This window comes from Rattus rattus, chromosome 13 (genome assembly GCF_011064425.1).
Source record: "Rattus rattus isolate New Zealand chromosome 13, Rrattus_CSIRO_v1, whole genome shotgun sequence".
NCBI lineage: Eukaryota > Metazoa > Chordata > Mammalia > Rodentia > Muridae > Rattus > Rattus rattus.
The window spans coordinates 49576214-49594611 of record NC_046166.1 but is presented as its reverse complement, the minus strand read 5'-3'; the positions used below and the strand labels follow the sequence as shown (position 1 = coordinate 49594611).

At 36.7% G+C, this 18398-nt stretch overlaps 1 protein-coding gene across 1 annotated transcript in view; it reads right to left on the bottom strand.

Moving 5' to 3' along the window:
• Positions 1-18398, bottom strand: part of Sgcz (sarcoglycan zeta) — a 71638-nt gene that overhangs the window by 34032 nt on the left and 19208 nt on the right. The window contains exon 2 of the mRNA XM_032918560.1: positions 2698-2820. Within this exon, the coding sequence (XP_032774451.1) occupies positions 2698-2820 (123 nt within the window). The remainder of the gene's footprint in view (positions 1-2697; positions 2821-18398) is intronic.

The window sequence follows — 18398 nt, the reverse complement described above, 5'->3', positions numbered from 1 at the left end:
ATAGACAGGGATGGGAAAACAAAAGCCAGGTAATCAAAACAAACCAGAAAATATTGATTCCAGCCCAGCAGCGCACTGTTTAATTTAAAAGACAGCTCTTCAGAAAATCCTTTCTTGTGTTGTCAAACAAGCCCTGGAACCTGTCTGTCCTTCCAATCGTTCCATTAGAAAGACACCGAGGTGAGATGCTTTTGGCTTTCAAACAAACGGGAGGGCACGGGGTACATGCAGTCGGATTTCTCTATTCTTATAGGCTGCCACTTTTAATTGCTGCCATTTGGAGATGAGAGATACATTCTCCTCAAGCACTTCACTACTCTCTGCTTTCTGCTAAAGCAAAAACAGATGTCTGCGTTGAACTAATAGTTTTCCATTAACTTGAAGACTTTCACCTTCCAAAGTCAGACTTTATCCTTTGCCTCCCCTTCCCTTGCTAGGATGTTATTGTATGTGGACTACAAATGAAAGTGCTGATTGTGTTTGATGGATGCAGCCTGAAAGCGCTGAATTTGAGTCTGTTGTGTAGAAAGGTTTATATCCTTTATGTGCTTACTGGGTCTCAGAAGATAATTGCCTTAGGTGATATTTTGACCTCATAGTAGGGAATACAATACAGAGTTTTAAAGGATAATTTTGAACTAAAGTCCCTAACTCTCTTTTATCCAGGAATGTCGAGAACAGATACATAATTAAATAACTTCAAGGAAAGCTAATCCATTCGAGAGTAAATTAATTATGAATCTTGAGTAAACAATTATCTATTATGGCAATAGAGCAGTGATGTTGGCTATTATGGCTTGAATCTAAAATTTTATCCTCATAGTTTATTTGTTAAAGGCTTGCTGAGAACTGATCACTTAAAGGAGACTGTACTTTCATGGCTTAATCGATGGATGCACTTGAAGGTAGATAGATGGTTGGAGGATGAGTTTGGAGCTTGGCTGGCTACAGATCACCATGGACATTGCTTTTAGGGTTATATTTTCATCCCCACAATCTTTTCCTCATCGTGACTTTATTTTCCATCCTAACTGAGCCACATTTTTCTCTCACACAATCTCTGCTGTGGGGCTAAGTATATTCTTTGCTCTAAAGGAGTGGAGCTATCCAAGTGCAAACATGGACTGCCAAAATCTTAAGACAAACAATGTGCTAAATTCTTTGAGGCTATCAAACTATTGTCCATTATTCTGCCGTCAAGAATTTTGTTGGCACATAGAAAACTGAGACACCAATGTCATGTGTGACCTTTAATATGTACCCACCTGTATTCTAAATAGGCTAAATATGAATTTGCTAAAATCTTTAGCACTTGTGAAGGTGATTTTGTCTCAGATATATAAACATAGCCATTGTGAAAGTTCTCCACTTCTGTCTGAAACAACAGTTCATTGAAAAAAGTCATTATTCATAAAGTGAAAGAAAGTGAGGAAAGAGTTTGTCTTAATTTTAATTCCTTTGGCTATTGCTTAAATAGAAAACTTTCATGCCACTAATTTAAAGTTCACACAGATCTTTTGTCACATGTACTTTGAAGTCTTGCCAGAATAGTTACCCAATTTATATGGAGCACCCTGGAGTCAGTGTCTCTTTGTAGCGTTATTTGTCAAAAGACTAGGGTTCTGCTTTAAAGTATAGTTGAGGATAGCAGTCAATCCCTTGCCTTCATATTGTATTCTGTGCTTTGCCCAATTTTCTCTCCTATGCACATAAAATTTTAAACTATATTTATCTTTGATATTTTCATTTTAGAAGTGTCAGAAGCAAGAACAAAGCTGTTCTGGGGTTAGTAAATGGGATCCTGATGAAGAAGGAAGGATTCGGCTTGAATTTTTATGTATCCATGTCTGGTTTTCTGTGCTGGTGTTGCGTATATCTAGGAAGAGCAGATATACAAAAAGGCTATATGAATATGGAGGGTTCTCATACACAGAAGCCATACACAGGTAGGGTTTTCTCTGGAAAACAGAAGAACAGACAATGCTACCTCTAGTTCTGATATGTCATCTTTAATCATATATTCTGTTTCTTGTTTTTTGAAATTTTATTCTTCTTGGATATTTTATGTATTTACATTTCAAATGTTACCACCTTTCCCTCATCTCCCACACTCTCCCCCACCCCCTGCTTCTATGAGGATGCTCCCACTCTTACCAACAGAGGAATGGATATAGAAAATGTGGTACATTTACACAACAGAGTACTACTCAGCTATTAAAAACAATGACTGCATGAAATTCTTAGGCAAATGGACGGAACTAGAAAATATCACCCCGAGTGAGGTAACCCAGACACAAAACAACACACATGGCACGCACTCACTGGTAAGTGGATAGTAGCCCCAAAAGCTTGGAAAACCTAAAAAAAATTCACAGATCATTTGCAGCTCAAGAAGGAAGAGCAAAATGTGGATGCTTAATTCCTTCTTAGAAGGGAGAACAAAATAATCATATATTCTTATACCACTGAGCCCGTTGTTTCCTTTAGCGGAGTGACACAGCTTTACATTTTGAATGCTTTCTAGAGTCTGTTCTATAACCACAACTATTAACTTTATTTGAAGACGATTTGAATACTAAATTCAGTGTTATAATATGGTAGATTTAATTTTCAGGAAGGACATATAATTTCATATAAAGAATCTTCTCTGCAATTGTGTATGCTTTTAAAAAGATTCAAAGGCCTCCATTACAGTACCTGTAACCTTTAGCTTCTCAGCCCCGATAGTGATCTCATCTTCATCTGCAGAAAACAGCACCCTGCCGTCTTCACTTGCTCTCACTTCAAATCTTTTACACTGGGCCTCAACAGCCTCGGCTCCTGCAGGCAGAGGGAAGGTGGTTTGAAAATGAGGTTGGTATGTAGAACGCCATTAGCGCACGCTGTTTTTCATAAAAAAAGAGGTACACATATTGGTCGTCTTACTCACTTCTGCTGTATGTTTTACATTGCAGTTAACATTTATAATGGCTAACCTTTTTCGACACCCTCAGATTTCAGTGACTGTCTCTAGACTAGAGTAACTGGTCATGCATATTCGTTCTCCATGTTTAAGGCTGTTCTAATATGGTCTGTGGGCTCGCCCAGATTAAAACACCTGGCGCATCAACTGGGGAGGCAATATTTGCTTTGCTGTCTACTCGAGGCAAAGGTTAGTCATTTCCTTCACCTAGCACATTGTAGATGCTCAATGAATAGGGCCTCAATGATTCACATCTTTCTTGGCAGTTCAGAACACCACACCCACCTTGCTACCTTACTGCGTATTCTAAAACACCAGTTATTTACCCCACATTTCATAGAGGTGTAGATATCTTCTTACCCTTTTAATGTCAATGAATTTAAAATTTTGACACTACTTTATTTTCTGATAATATAGATTAATAATTGATTTTCATATTTCTTTGTTTCATCTCGCTAAACCGTCTCACGTGCCCCGTCCTTTTCCACTTCAAATTAAAGAACTCCTTTTTTCCCTTAACTAATTGTTAATGACCATTTGGCACTACAGAAGCAATTGGTATGCTAGTAATAAATCTTAATTGGAGGTGAAACTCCTACCACTAATGACTGAACCAATATAATCCCTAACAATAATGCATGAACACTTGCCTTTGTACTCACAGATGAGTGTCGTTTTCAATCCTCACCAAGAAAAAAAAATTCCCAGCAAATCAAAACAAGTACAGAAAATGATAATCAAAAGAGTTTATCTTTTATTTTTAAATAAATAACTATTCTTACAGAATCTAATGAAAATATTGAGAAAAACATTGTAGACTTACTCTCTTTGATCATTATATTGATTTTATGAATATTATTTCAGAGGGCAGTAGTCGTTAGAATGCTTTCATCTATGCAAGGTCTAATGTATGTTTTGCTGTTAGTCATTGTGTGGTAGCAATTTCACTGAGAATCAAAATATTGCGGCCAATGTGTTGACAGATTTGACTTTTAGGTTTACACATCACACTGTTTATATCTGTCTCCCAGAGACTTGAATACAATTGAGCCTCAATGATCTGAAAATTATTGCAGATTTTTTATGCATACAACTTTAACATTAATGACATATAACCCTCTTAAATTATACTACATTTCTCAGCTAAATTGATTCATAAGTTGCAGTTGATGGCATAGATGTGAACACATATACACATGAAGACATTATATACACTCACAGAATACCAAGAGTTTTCTAAGAATAGTGATGAAAGCCTTTATTCAGAAGATGTTTTACAAATATTAAAATATTATACTGTTTGTCACACAAGCTATTGCAAATAGACTATTAGAAACTTCTGTAGAGTGGTGTCTGGCTCTGGCAAAGGGAGTTAAAGTTTTAATTCATTAACTTTAAATGAGCAAAGGCAAATAAGCAAATTGCACAATATTTATGCATGCAGAATAGATGAGATGCATCTAAGCCATAAATTAAGGCATATGAAAATCATCCAATTGAAAAACATATATAAATATATATTAATACTTGAGACTGCACTTTATTCACTATATTAGCATAATTACACATGGCAAAATTGCAAGTAATTAACAATGACTCGATACTAAATAAATGTTCCATATTAGAAAATAATTATATAGCATCACATGTATATACATTGCTGTTTAAATCTACAAAGAGGAAACAGCAAAAATATATAATTGGCATTATAATCAGTCATTGGAACTATCGATGTTTAACACTAATAAACATCATGATACTGAACTCAGTTTATTTGAACTATATTTGATTGCTTATCAGTTGTTTGTGTCCAGTATCACATAAATTTGTTTTAGACAAGTTCCAGTTGCCGAAAGATACAATTACTTTAAGAACAAAAATAAAACAATAATTAGCTATTTCTTTTTACTACTTACATTCGATTGGAAAAAATATTAGAACTGGAATTTTTTCTTTGACAAGAACATCCATGGGTGCTTAAAGAATACAATTGAAAGAAATTTCTAGGTTCAAAGAAAAGAATACAATGATCTGTGTGGTTATGTCTTCCTGTCTCCTACATGTCTTTCTCAACAGGTATATAATCTGTCATTACATCGTACATTACTGTACTTTAATTTTATATGTGTATGTATGTGTATATTATTAAGAATTTCGAAATTCTTGTGGCAAATCAAAACCAGATTCACGATTATTCATTCAGAATTCTTTTTAAAAATTGTCATGAGGTATATGAATAATCTATAAGGTAAAAAAAAAAAAACCAACCACAGTCATCACTGGAAACCAACAGCCATGCTCTGCCGTTCCTTCTATTTCCAGTTCTCGACAAGGACCACAGGATGAAAATGGATGTGAGCTAATTGACAGTGAGAGAGCATCACCAAACACACCAAGTTCATGTAGGACAAGATTCAGAGGTGTGCTCTTTGCACCCTGTGAGTACCATGGAGCTACTCAGGGTATCCAAGTAAAGTATGCCCCCAAGGTCATGAAGAGGCTGGGAACACACAGCCATATGTAGAGGATGTGGGACAAGCTAAGCAACTGCCAGCAGCCATGAGGAAAGTTGCAGCCAAGGACTGATGGTACCATCCCCCTATCCCTTCTCAATAAAAGTTTATGCTGTGTGTGAGTATGCCCACACATGTTCTCTCCCTCTCTCTCTCTCTCTCTCTCTCTCTCTCTCTCTCTCTCTCTCTCTCTCCACTTACATGCTAAATGAATCCTAAAACATCTGACATATGGGAAGATATAATAGAGAGAGAAGAAGGCAACCTCTAGCCATGTTGGAGGACTCCACTTTGGATTTGCAGTTCTCCTGTGATAGTTAAGTTGACCCTCTTCCCCACAGCCACTGACCTGTAGGTTAAGGCCCCAGCTGCCTTTTGGCTTCCAGGAGCTAATACAGCAATGTGAGTGTGCAAATTCAGGGGTCACTCTGTCCTTTGACCTCTTTACCTGATAATACCCATGAACATTCAACAAATCTAACAGTTTATACTGAGTCACCTACTCCCCAGTAAAGGTTTACTTCTTAGTTGTGATTAATTCTGTTACTTGTAACCATTTGTATCACTTCCTTACCTATAATTCATACTATCAAGCCACTAGATCTCTGTTCGTATTTTAAAAATCAGTTAAGGAATGGGCTGGAGAGCTGGGTCCTTAAGAACACTCGCGGAGTTGGGGATTTAGCTCAGTGGTAGAGCGCTTGCCTAGGAAGCGCAAGGCCCTGGGTTCGATCCCAGCTCCGGAAAAAAAAAAAACCAAAAAAAAAAAAAAAAAAAAAAAAGAACAAGAACACTCGAGCAATGGTATTTGATTCCCAATACCAAAACGTGGCTAACACTGATCTGTGACTCTAGCTTCTAGGGCTCCTTTACCATTGTCTGATCTCTACCCTACACATACTTGGTGCATTTACACAGTGGCAAGACACTCATAAGCATAAAATAAAAAGAGATAAATCTTTTAAAATTAACTTAAAAGTATACATATAAAAATAACTCAAATAATTTTGTCTCACACTGACTGGAAGGATAGCTGTCATTACCAACGTTGTTGGAGTTCATATTGTCACTTTTTCTGAGGCCCATGTTTCTCCATCCCTGTCAATGAATAAAGTTTTGTCTGCAGAATGATACATTTTTCCATTATATCATTTTATCTGATTTATTATTCAGAGGTAGATCAGTGATTTTTATGTTTATTAATATTTTAAATTCTGCTTATTGGCTTTTATTCATTTAAAAGTAATGAATTAGCAGTTTAACTTCTGTTGAAGTTAATTTTTATCGTTCTCTTCTTTCACTTAATTTGTGTTTATTTATATTATATATCCACTTTGCTTATATGTGTTTGATTTTCAACACTCTTTTAGATGCAATAATAAGTATTTTATTTCAGGTGTTAATTTTTATTTTTTGAATGTATACTTCTGTCTTTCAGTCTCTCTCTCTCTCTCTCTCTAGTCTGTCTCTGTCTCTGTGTGTGTGTGTGTGTGTGTGTGTGTGTAAGAGAGAGAGAGAGAGAGAGAGAGAGAGAGAGAGAGAGAGAGAGAGAGAGAGAGAGAGAGAGAAGGAGAGAGGTCTTTAATTCAGACCTTCATACCTTCTGAGTATGAATCGCATAGAGCATCACAAGGTTGTTGGGTGAGGATCTCAGTACCGGGCATGTATTACTTCATTTTAAGTTATTGGTCAGGGAGAATTTCAGGCCTCATATGTAATAAAACCCGTTGCAAAACATGAGTTTGTTTCTGAAATCCCAGGACTATGGCCATAAAAGCAGAGAGATCAAGGGTTCAAGATCATTGTAAGAAATATAGTGTTGTGATCGATTTTCATAATAATTTTAGAAAATTATATCTAATTTCAACACATTAAAAATAAGCAGGAGACCTTAGGTTCCCCTCTTTCCTGCCTGGCACGTGGTGCCTGCTTGCCTTGGAACAACGGGAGCTGAAAAGTGATAGGCTGATGCCTTTCTGAGGCCCGGATGAGAAAAGTGCAGCCTCACCTAGATGATAAAGCGCTGTCTAGTGAATTTAGGATGGGGCTATGCTAGAAGAGTATGAAGATTGCCCCAGCCTATGGGAAACATAGGGATGTCTCATGATAGAACACGTTAAAACCACTTTCTCTTGACAATTCTTAGATTTTTTTTACCCTTCTCTAAGCTGGTATTTCATAGAATTGGATTTTGAAAACTATTTTCCTTTTGCTATTGTTTGCGTTTGTTATTACACAGTGTGGATCTTTTTTTCTCACAGTCATCCTCAGCCACTGATTTCAAGCTGACTTCAGGTTCAGCTACACAGGACCCTGTCCTCAGACAAAAGCAAGCAACAAAGGGGAGGGGGAGAGAACAGGGGGATGACTATTGTATTGTTACTCACAGAGCTGCTCATTAAAGACTCAATATGCTCTGGCTGTACGATCTGAATCAGTCAAACAGCAAAGAAAGAGGGCCACCTCCCTCTGGCTGGTGCTTGTAAAACCAGAAGGGAATACCCAGGGCTCTGGGAGAGAACTGTCGCTGCCAGTCCTTCTGGGTCACAGACTCTCCATACTGCACTACAAACATAACCAGCGTGGTTTGCCTGTTAATTCAGTTGTGAGCTAGCTATCATGAGTACAGCCAACTGTTTGGCGATTGGATTTAATGTGCATGCTCCAGATTCTACGTCTGGTACTGAATGCCAGGGCAAAAGCCCCTAGGCGGGAAGGTCAGAACCACCAGTGGAGAAGCTAATGCTACTGTTTTGTTAAAAGGATATCACGTGCCTGTGGAACTGCCTTCCCTCCATTAGTGTTTACACTAGAGCTTATGATGGAGGGAACCTTTTCTGCTTCTCCTTTATCTTTGAGTGGGCAGCGGTTGCTGCTGAAACTAACAGTTCAACGAAGTGCTGGGGAGAGGTGATTTTTGCCACGGCACAGTGACCACAATCTCAGCTACACGGGGAAGAAAAGAATGAATCTTTTATATCCCTTTCAAGTCTCCGCGGAAAAAAAGAAGCAGAGAAAATGTAAAAGCCCATGCTCCCAGTCCTAAACACATATACATATGGGCAACACTGCATGAACTCAGCGGGTCGTTTTTAAAAATTTAAATATGTGTGCATATATTTGTAGTAACAGTAATTAAAGACTAAGAGGCTATAAATTTGAGAAGGAGTTGATGGGGAGCATGGGAGGAATTAGAAGAAGGAGAGGGAGGCAGAAAATGATACTAATACAGCCTTCATATATGAAGTCCTCAAAGTGAAAATGAATAAACAAACAAACAAACAAATAAATAAAGCATTGTAAAAGGCAGAAGAATGGTTAGAATGTTGTGCAGTTGTTTCCTCTGAAATGAAGAATTTATTCCTGGGGAAAAGGCTAGGGTTCTAGCACTCAGGGCATTAATGACCTCACTGACATTAAATACCTCAAGAACTACAAGGACACTCAAAAATCCCATGATTCACCAGTCCTGACCCAAAGGTTATGCAAGCGGGAAAGGACTGCTGGGTAATAGAGATGCTGCAATGGAGTGGCCTGCAGATTTGCCAGTAGTGCAGTGATCCGGCCTTCTTGAGTGGTCACCCATGCCAATGCACTATTTTACCTGATGCAGCTGCTTTTGAGTTCCTCAGGCATCTATGTAGAGTCCCTCACCCACGCCCCTGTAAGGCAGCCCAGGGAACTCATTTACTGAGCTAGACCTAATGAGACTGCTTCTTTACTTTGAAAGCCATGAATTATCTGGAAGGAATATACATTTACTGACAAAATATTCAAATAATAGAACAAAGAATTTATGGGGGCTTGGTATTTGATTTTGTTAAGCAAACTTTAAGTTGATAAGATAAATAATTAAAACATTTAAGTTTCATATTTCTTCTCAGAAGGAATTTGTCAGATGATATTCATCCGCCTCCCCAGGAACTTTTGAACTAACATCTAAGTTTCTTAAAATAAAATATATTGTGAAACATTTTATTATTTTAAATGTGTGTGTGTGGGGGGGTGAGTGTGTGTGTGTTTGTGCGTGTGTGTGTGTGTGTCCTGGGTGACTTGCATTAGTTTATTAGGTTTGCTACATATTAGAGACTGCTGTTCCCACAGACAGAAACATCTAGATTTTCACTGTCCAATTGCAGAAATCAGTCAATTGGTTCTTTTGACCAAGTCTTTTCTATATTGGCATTTGTCTTACACTTTCTCATGTAATAGTCTTTAAATTTTAATTTTCTTGATTCATTCCCTCTGTGGCTCTCATGTCTTTGTCCACATTAAAGAAACACCTAGAAATATTTAGCCTTCAGACTCTTCTGTCCCACAAAAAATATCAGTCTTGAATTGTAAAAAGGGAGAAAACAAAACAGAGCAAAACAAAACAAAAACAAATAAGAACTTGTGTAAGATTTCCTGAAATCACAGTATGAGGAGGAATAAAAATAAAATAAAAATAATTAAAATTCCCATGCAATGCAAAATGAACTTCTGCTTGAAGATATTCAATCCTGACCTTAGAACGCTCAGCCAGAGCCTGACAATACAGAGGCAGATGCTCACAGCCAACCACTGGACAGAGAACTGGGTCCCTAATGGAGGAGTTAGAGAAAGGACTGAAGGAGCTGAAGGGGTTTGCAACCCCATAGGAAGAACAACAATATCAATCAACCAGACCCCCAGAGCTCCCAGGGATTAAACCACCAAACAAAGAGTACACATGGAGGGACCCATGGCTCCAGCCGCATATGTAGCAGAGGATGGCCTTGTTGGGAATCAGTGGGAGAAGAGTCCTCTGGTCCTGTGTAGGTTTGATACCCCAGTGGAGGGGAATGCCAGGGCAGGGAAGCTGGAGGGAATGGATGGGTGGGGGAGCACCCTCATAGAAGCAGGGCAGGGAGGATGGGATAGGGGTTTTCTGGAGGGGAAACCAGGAAAGGGAATAACATTTGAAATATAAGTAAAGAAAATATCCAATAAAAGAAAAGAAAAGAAAAAAAGAAATTATATAATTATTCAATATTATTTACAGTTTTTTTATTAGCAATCCCTAACACAAGAGCACATAATCGTACTGAGTAATAATCATGACCATTAATAAGGTCTCTTATAAACTATTTTATTCCTCTGTGATTTATATCAGATGTTGAATGCTTCAAGTAAAATCTGAATATCTTAGTATCACTTATGTTAATCATGTTTATAAAAAGCAAATTCGAACATTGCTGGAGCAGTATCTTTCTAAGGAGCCAAATGTACAACACACTCAAAGCATTCTGTTTCTTTTTATATTACACGAGTCAGGATTCTCATGTGTTTATATTCTTTATAACACAAAGTTGGTATGCAAGAGTTTACTCTATATTTTCCATGCTTTATTTTCATTGAAGCTGATTCATTGCCTTTAAGGAGAGTCCTGAAGCCAATTGTGGGAATTTCTCACACAGAGAAACACTAGCAGCATTAGGCAAGACAAAAATCATTTAACACTTAACTAGTAAAAGGAAGTGTCTTGTCACTGTGTTTTGTTCATGCTTCTCTAAGACCAAATGAAAAACAAACAGACAGATAGCCTCTAAGTTTTTTCTCTCTCTCTTTTGTACTTATTGACAATGCATGGTAGGTTGGCATATCATTTGTGGAAGGTAAGGAGGTAGGTGTAAGAGTTGCAAACCATCTCTCAATAATGTAGACTTAAAATGATATCTGTCATAGGTACTTATTGACTTTCTACTTTATAAGGAAGAAAATTAATAATATATCAGACTTTTGGATATATACATTATATATAAAATGTATCAATATTTTATACTCAATACTTCAAACGTTCATAAAAACATGTATAAAAGTTTTCTTATTATATTTTCATGAACATGTTTTCTACATATAATGTGCAATACAATTAAGTTAGCTGTGATAATATACACTGTATTTCTACTCAAGTAACCATGTAATCTTGTACTATCAATTAAATTGTAAACAACATATCAAATTGTAAAATTATTTTTCTTCACATTTGATTTTTAGTTTAACTATTAATTACATTAATATAATGACAATCATTTATAGGGCATATATATTCTTTTTCTTTTTCTTTTTTCCCATTTTTATTAAATTGGGTATTTCTTATTTACATTTCAAATGTTATTCCCTTTCCTGGTTTCGTGTTCATCAGCCCCCTAACCGCTCTCCCTCCCCTTCTATATGGGTGTTTCCCTCCCTGTCCACCCCCCATTACCACTCCTGCCCCCAGCATTCCTTTTTTAACAAAATAAACGTTTCATATAACCCATTCCTGGTAGAGAACTGCTGTAGGCATAATGCTTTTGTGCATTGTACAGAGATTATCCTTGTGTTATTCAAATTCAAATGCTTCTTTCTCTGCCCACACATATTGTCGCAATGTGGACATGGCATTCTTCCAAATATTTCTTGTTTCAAATTTATGCAAACAATGCTCACCACTTGTTCTTTGCCTCGTTAATAAAAGATGACCAGGCAATGCCTGGGCAGAAGAGAGAACTGGGCAGGGGTGGAGACAACAATGGAAGGGCTGGGAGAGAGAGGATCAGAGGTATTCACCAGGAGAAGCAGGCGCGGGTCCAGAAAACAGCATGGGAGAGCACACCTGAAGCTCAATGAGTGAGGCCAATATGGAAAATGCAAGTGTCTCTAGGAGGTAGCTTTATTAGCCTAGAGGATTAGAATGGATCAATGACTGCCCAGGTTTTATGCTGTAAGCTTGATTGAATAAATCTAGTAGTTTTAGTGTCATCATGTGGGAGCTAGACATAGATAAATAAAAACTATATATTAATAAAATGCTATTACAAAGGCACCCCAGCATTTCTTTTTTCTTTATAAAGTGACTTATGCTTTTACTATCATTCACATATTTTCATGAAGTCACTAAGGCATGCTTATTAATATTTCAGGTTTCTTAATTTTTTAAAAAAACTATTTGTATTGCTATTTAATTTAAATGATTGAAAACGTCACTGTCTTCTCTCTGAAATATGACTTTTAGTGTTGTACCAAGTGAACTTAACATTGAAGAAGAATAAACTTGAAGGTAAAGAATTTTTAAATAGTTTTAAGAATTAAATCAGAGTATTTGTTACCCTGTCAGCTAAATGCTATGATACTGTGTCTTTGTGAGGTGACTATTCATTTTTTGTGAGGTGTTACTTACTGCAAATGCATTTGCTGATGGCTACATGAATTCTTAATGTCCTTTGCTTTCAAAAGCATTATTTATGGTTTCCATAGAAGCACCAAGTCCTCATTCATCTCTAGAGAAACGATGAGGTAGGGTGTTTGGATTAAAGCTTTCCCATCAGAAAGGATGATTTAGTTCCTGGTATAATTTAACTATCTGACATATTTTAATGGTTTACTTCAGCAATGGTTTGTTGGTTCTTTGTTTCTTTTGGCTAAGTAAAAGGACAAATGCTACAGACTTCATTCATCTCAACACATTGTTACCATTTTCAACCTGAGAAGAATATTGATGTGTATTGATTGTGTAGATAGGTTTCTTGTGATAGCTCACTATGCAACATGCTTTTGTCATGTTCACCCTGTTTTAGTTTCTCTGACGACAGGGTACCCTACTGATGGGTTTATTTTAGCTTATAGTTTGAGGGTATATTGGTGGGTAATTTGTAAGTGCAGGAATATGATAGAGCTGTACAAAATATTTAGAGCCAATCAGAAAAGAGAGATAAGCCAGTGATCATGACATGTGTCTTTAATCAAAGCACACAGGAGGCAGAGGTAGGCAGATCTCTGCATTCTAGGCCAGCCTGGTCTACTACGAAAGTACCAGAACAGCCAACTTCCACTGATCATCATACAGTTACTCTATCACTCTTCTTATCCTTTGTGGCACCCTTTCGCTTCCAATGACTATTTCTTCTCATGTAGAGTTCTGACCTTTATTTTTCATAGCTAGCAAATATGAATAGGAAAACCATGCTACGGGAAATGCTATGGATCTGTCATTTGGGTCTGATGGTACACATCTTTAATAGCAGCCCCATGAGAGGTTAAATTAGAAAGATGGCAAGTTCAAGTGCTTTCTGGGCTGCTAAGCATGTTCACTCAAACTTAAGCAAACTAGTAAGACCATGACTCAAATCAAACAAGCAACACACAGAAAGAAACAACCAAAGAACAATCAAAGACAAAAAATACTAGTAGTGTAGGTAAGTGGTAGATTTTTTTTTTTTTTTTTTGCCATTCATAGGGCAAAATTTTCAGTATCACAGACGCACACACAAAATAAAGATTAAACAGGAGGAGGAACAGCAATAGGAGGGAAAGAAATGAAAGAGGAAGATAAATAACACAGGTATAGAGTTTTTATCTGACTACAGTAGAACAGTCTTTCAACAGCAGACTCTGACTTACAAGTCATTACAATGCAAAGTGAAGGTGCCCATTTTAAAATCGTCCATGAAAGCTTAGACTTGATCGCCGCAAATTGGAAAGTGTTTCAGACTGAATTGCAGTTTTTAACCTCTAAACTTAAGAAACTAGACTAAATTAGTACTTTTATTGAAATGGATGACCTCAGATGATTATATTTAAAACAAAGAAAAACTGAAAAAAACCTAAGGGTCAAACTTTGATGTTGAGAAGTTAGAAGAAAATGGAACAAAAGTAGAATCAAAATGTAACTTTAAAAATGTAGATAATGAGTAAATGAGGGCGATAAGAATAGATACAGATACAATAGGACATAAGCATCTTGGTGCATTGGCTAGCAATGGTGGCAAAAAATAGTTTATTCTATCAATTGATAAAATCCACCAGTTGCTGATAAACTTGGTCACAAAGAGCTAAGAAGCAATAGATAATGAATGCTAATAATCAACAATTGGGTGAAAATATTCACTACAGATGCTGAAGGTGCAAATATAGTTCAAATGTTTTCAAGTAAACTTATGCAAATAGACTGAAATTTCAGCTGAAAGAAGGAAATAGGTGGTTGTCTGTAGGTGGGTTTTTGGGACTTTTATTATTAACCCAAAGATGGTGATGGTGGTGGTAGTGGTTGCTATTGTTATTATTATTATTATTAGTGATGATAGGATTGTTCTAGAATTTCGGTGTTAATTGGGTGACTCTAGCAATAAACTTCGTTTTGCATCTTGCTGAATATTTTCAGGATTTTGAATTAAGTGTTTCACTTTGAGCTTTGCATATGGATTAAAGAAAGGTTGCAGTTTCATTATAATGTAGACATTTGATTTTCCCAGCACTACTTAGTGAAGAGCCAATATTTTCCTAATAAAATGCCCTTTGACACCTTCTCAACTAAATCGTTTTCAGAAGGAGACAGTTTCTACTGCTTGAATACTTGATGTGGGTTTTCAGTATATTTAAATAGAATTCAAAAGTGTGTCCATTAATACGTAATTACTTCTAATGCCTAGGAAAAACCTGCTGTAAAAGAAATATTTAAGAATTTAATGAAGAAACTTTTATAAATTTAAACAGGATGAGAGGTATTTTTAATTAAACATTTTACTAGACTAATTTTCTTTCAACAGTCCAACTCTAACAAAGCCCAGGGAGCCAGTTGTATAAACTAATATGTTTCTTATACTTATTAATGTAAAATGCTGAAAATAACAAGCCTTCTAAATCAATATGTAAAATCTCAATTAATTATTTCTCTTAGAACCAATAGATCAGCCCGTGCTTTCTCTCTTGGAGATGAAATAATGGCTTGATTACATTATTTTTTGAAATGTGCGAGACTCTCAGACATGAAAATTTAAAATTATTCTTATTTTTCCTTTATAATCATGAACATGAATTTGAAAATGTTTCTAGTTATTTTTAATATTTAAAAATGTTCAGAAGGAACCATAAAGAGCTCAAATCCTCCTTATTCAATCTCTAGGGCAGGGGTGGGAGACGATGGCTCTGGTGAAGCTGTTTATGGATGTATTTAGGAACATTGATACTGTCGACAACAGTAACCTGCTTTCCTATCAGTACAATTTTCCTATTTAAAAACAACTCTAAAAATAAGTTTGCAGGCTTCTGCTTTCTTGGTCACCAGAATTTATCATGTCCTTCTTGTTCATGATATATCCCTATAATATCATCTACAGAGTCAACAGAGAAAGACTTCTCGTCTGATAGAACCTCTCAGTTTTTTCTCTATATTGTACTTTATTATTTATTAATGCATTTTCAAACTGTTATTTCCCAAGGCATCTTTTGTCTTCAGTTCACTCAGGTCAGTGTAAATGCTGGTAACTTCATTTGTGGACAAATGTCCCTTAGCTAGCTCCACTCTATGTACCTCCAAAGCCAGCTTTAATGCTCAGTGGATTTAAAGAGTCGAGAAAGTGTTTTAATGTAATTCAGGAAACTTCAAAAGGCTGCCTACTAAATTCTAAAATAGTGTTATTCCTATTCACTTATTTCAGACATGAATTGAAGACATCTCAAAATTCTTTAGTGCAGATTCCTACCTTAAGAATGAAGGAAACTTACTGACTGTATGTGATAAAAACAATAAAGCCAAAATGTCAATATTCCAAGAGGCTATGGTTTATATCAAGCAAAGTCAGAAAAGGAAGCAGTGGTTCAAGAATGACTAAAGTCACTCCTTTGTCAAAGGTACTTCAAAGGTCAGAGAGAGAGAAAACTCAACCTGTTTTCAATGAACTTTATGAATGACTCAGGATGAAAGACAAGGGAAATAATGTGGGCAACAGGAGGGGGAAAGATGTAGACCCTTCACAGCTGAAAGTCCAGAATTCTAGCACAATTTCTGTGAAGTTTTGCTACATAGAAATACTGTATTTCATATATTGTCTGGTGGTACTGATGTCACGATGACTCACTATGGCGAAAAATAACTAGGGGAGGAAGGGAATTATTTGACTATGCTTCCACATCATTGTTCATGCAGAAGGAAGCCAGGGCAGGAACTAAAGTGTTGCTGAGATCTGGAGGCAGAAACTGATGTAGCAGCCATAGAATGGTGCCGCTTACTGGCTTGTTCTCATGATTTGCTAAGCCTGCTTCTTTTATAGACTCCATGATTAGCAGCTAGCAGTAGGTCCACCCACATCAATCACTAAGAAAAAGCTCACATGTTTGCCTACATCCCAATCTTATCAAGGTATTTTTCAATTAAGGATGCATCCTCTCTGTAGCTCTAGCTTGTGCTAAGGACATAAAATTAGCCAGTACATTTAGTGAGATTGTCAAATGATCATATTAAAATATCGATACACCATGTTAACTGCTAAGCATATACAACCTTGTGTATCATCTCATTCATTTCTTAAACAAGAAATGAATGAGGCATTTCACAAACAAGACTTGTAACTGTTAATAGTTAATGTTAACAATGAATTTCTTATCATTTCATTCATCCTCATAAAATGGGACCTTTACTTCATCAGCTATAATCCTGTTATATATATATATGATATATATATGATATATATATGATCTATATATATCATATATATATATGTTGTATCTCATTTAAATTCACTAGCAAGTGTTTGAAGAGAATAACATGAGAAACCACCAAAATAATATCTATGATCATTTTATTTTTTATTGCTTTTTTATTTATATTTCAAATGTTATCCTTTTTCCAGGTTTCCCATCCATAACCTCCGTATCCCACCCTGCCTCTCCCTGCTTCTATGAGGGTGTTCCCCATCAACCCACCCACGCCTTCCCACCTCCTTGCCCTGACATTGCCCTATATTGGGACATTGAACCTTGGTAGGATCAAGGACTTCTCCCATTGATGCCCAACAAGGTCATCCTCTGCTACATATGCAGCTGGAGCCATGGGTCTGCCCATGTGTACTCTTTGGGTGGTGGTTTAGTCCCTGGGAGATCTGGTTGGACTGGAATTGACCATGTTAAATACAATGAAGAATAATATCCCTTCTTTGGATATCCATCCCCATGGCTATAGTGTGTTTTATCCTTTTTCGGGATGCTTCTCTTTCTGTTAAATTCATGCTTAAATCTATATTGAACCAGCACATCTATAGTACATCCAATACCTTGAAGGCTCAGGGGCCAGAGAGGAAGTAGAGAATGAAAGATTCTAAGAGCCTTTTTCTGATAAGACTGGGAAAAATAGTGTTTTCTGGATGTAACTGAACTTCTTCACTACTGAATTTATAAAGGAAGTTGTCTGTGAACAAACTGACCTGTACAAGCCAGTCAACATTTGCCAAGGACCAGGATTAGAGAAGGGTTCTGACAGAAAGGGTGTCTGGGAGCAAAGAAAAGAATGCCTTGAAGACTAATCATGCGTCCAAGCTGAAGGCCTGAGTTCTGCTCCAGATGGCTCCCTAGACAGCTCTCTGTAGATCACCTTGGCTCTGTAGTCTGCTTGAGACAGTTCTCGGCTCAAACTAGGTCTTTCATGCTAGAAAACAAAACTCTAAATGCTCTCTGGATAACTCCTGGGTTTTCCAATCAAAGTCAGAAAGTCTGCTAGAAAAAAAAAATGTTGTATATTTTCTGACCAAGTCAGAAATCATGCTACAAAAATTCTAGAAGTCATTCATGGGGTTTTGATCAAAATCAGAAAGCCAGCAAAAAGGTCTAAAAGATCTGTGTACATTCTTTAGTCGTTCCCTCTGGATAGCTGAAAAAAAAAAAAAAAAACCATTCTAAGAGCTGTGTTCTCTCTTCAGACAACTTTCTCTCCTGCATAGCTACTAGAAAACATTCTAATGAAAGGACAGCATAAACCCCATTTGTCCCCATTTAAGAACCCCATTTGTCTCCATTTTAAAGACCATGTCTGATTTCAAAAAAGGCCATTAAACACTAGCTTCAGGAATAGACCATAAGTCTGAGGAACTAAGTCATAAGACACCAGCTCTAGGAACAGACCATAAAATTCAGATCAAGACCATAAAACC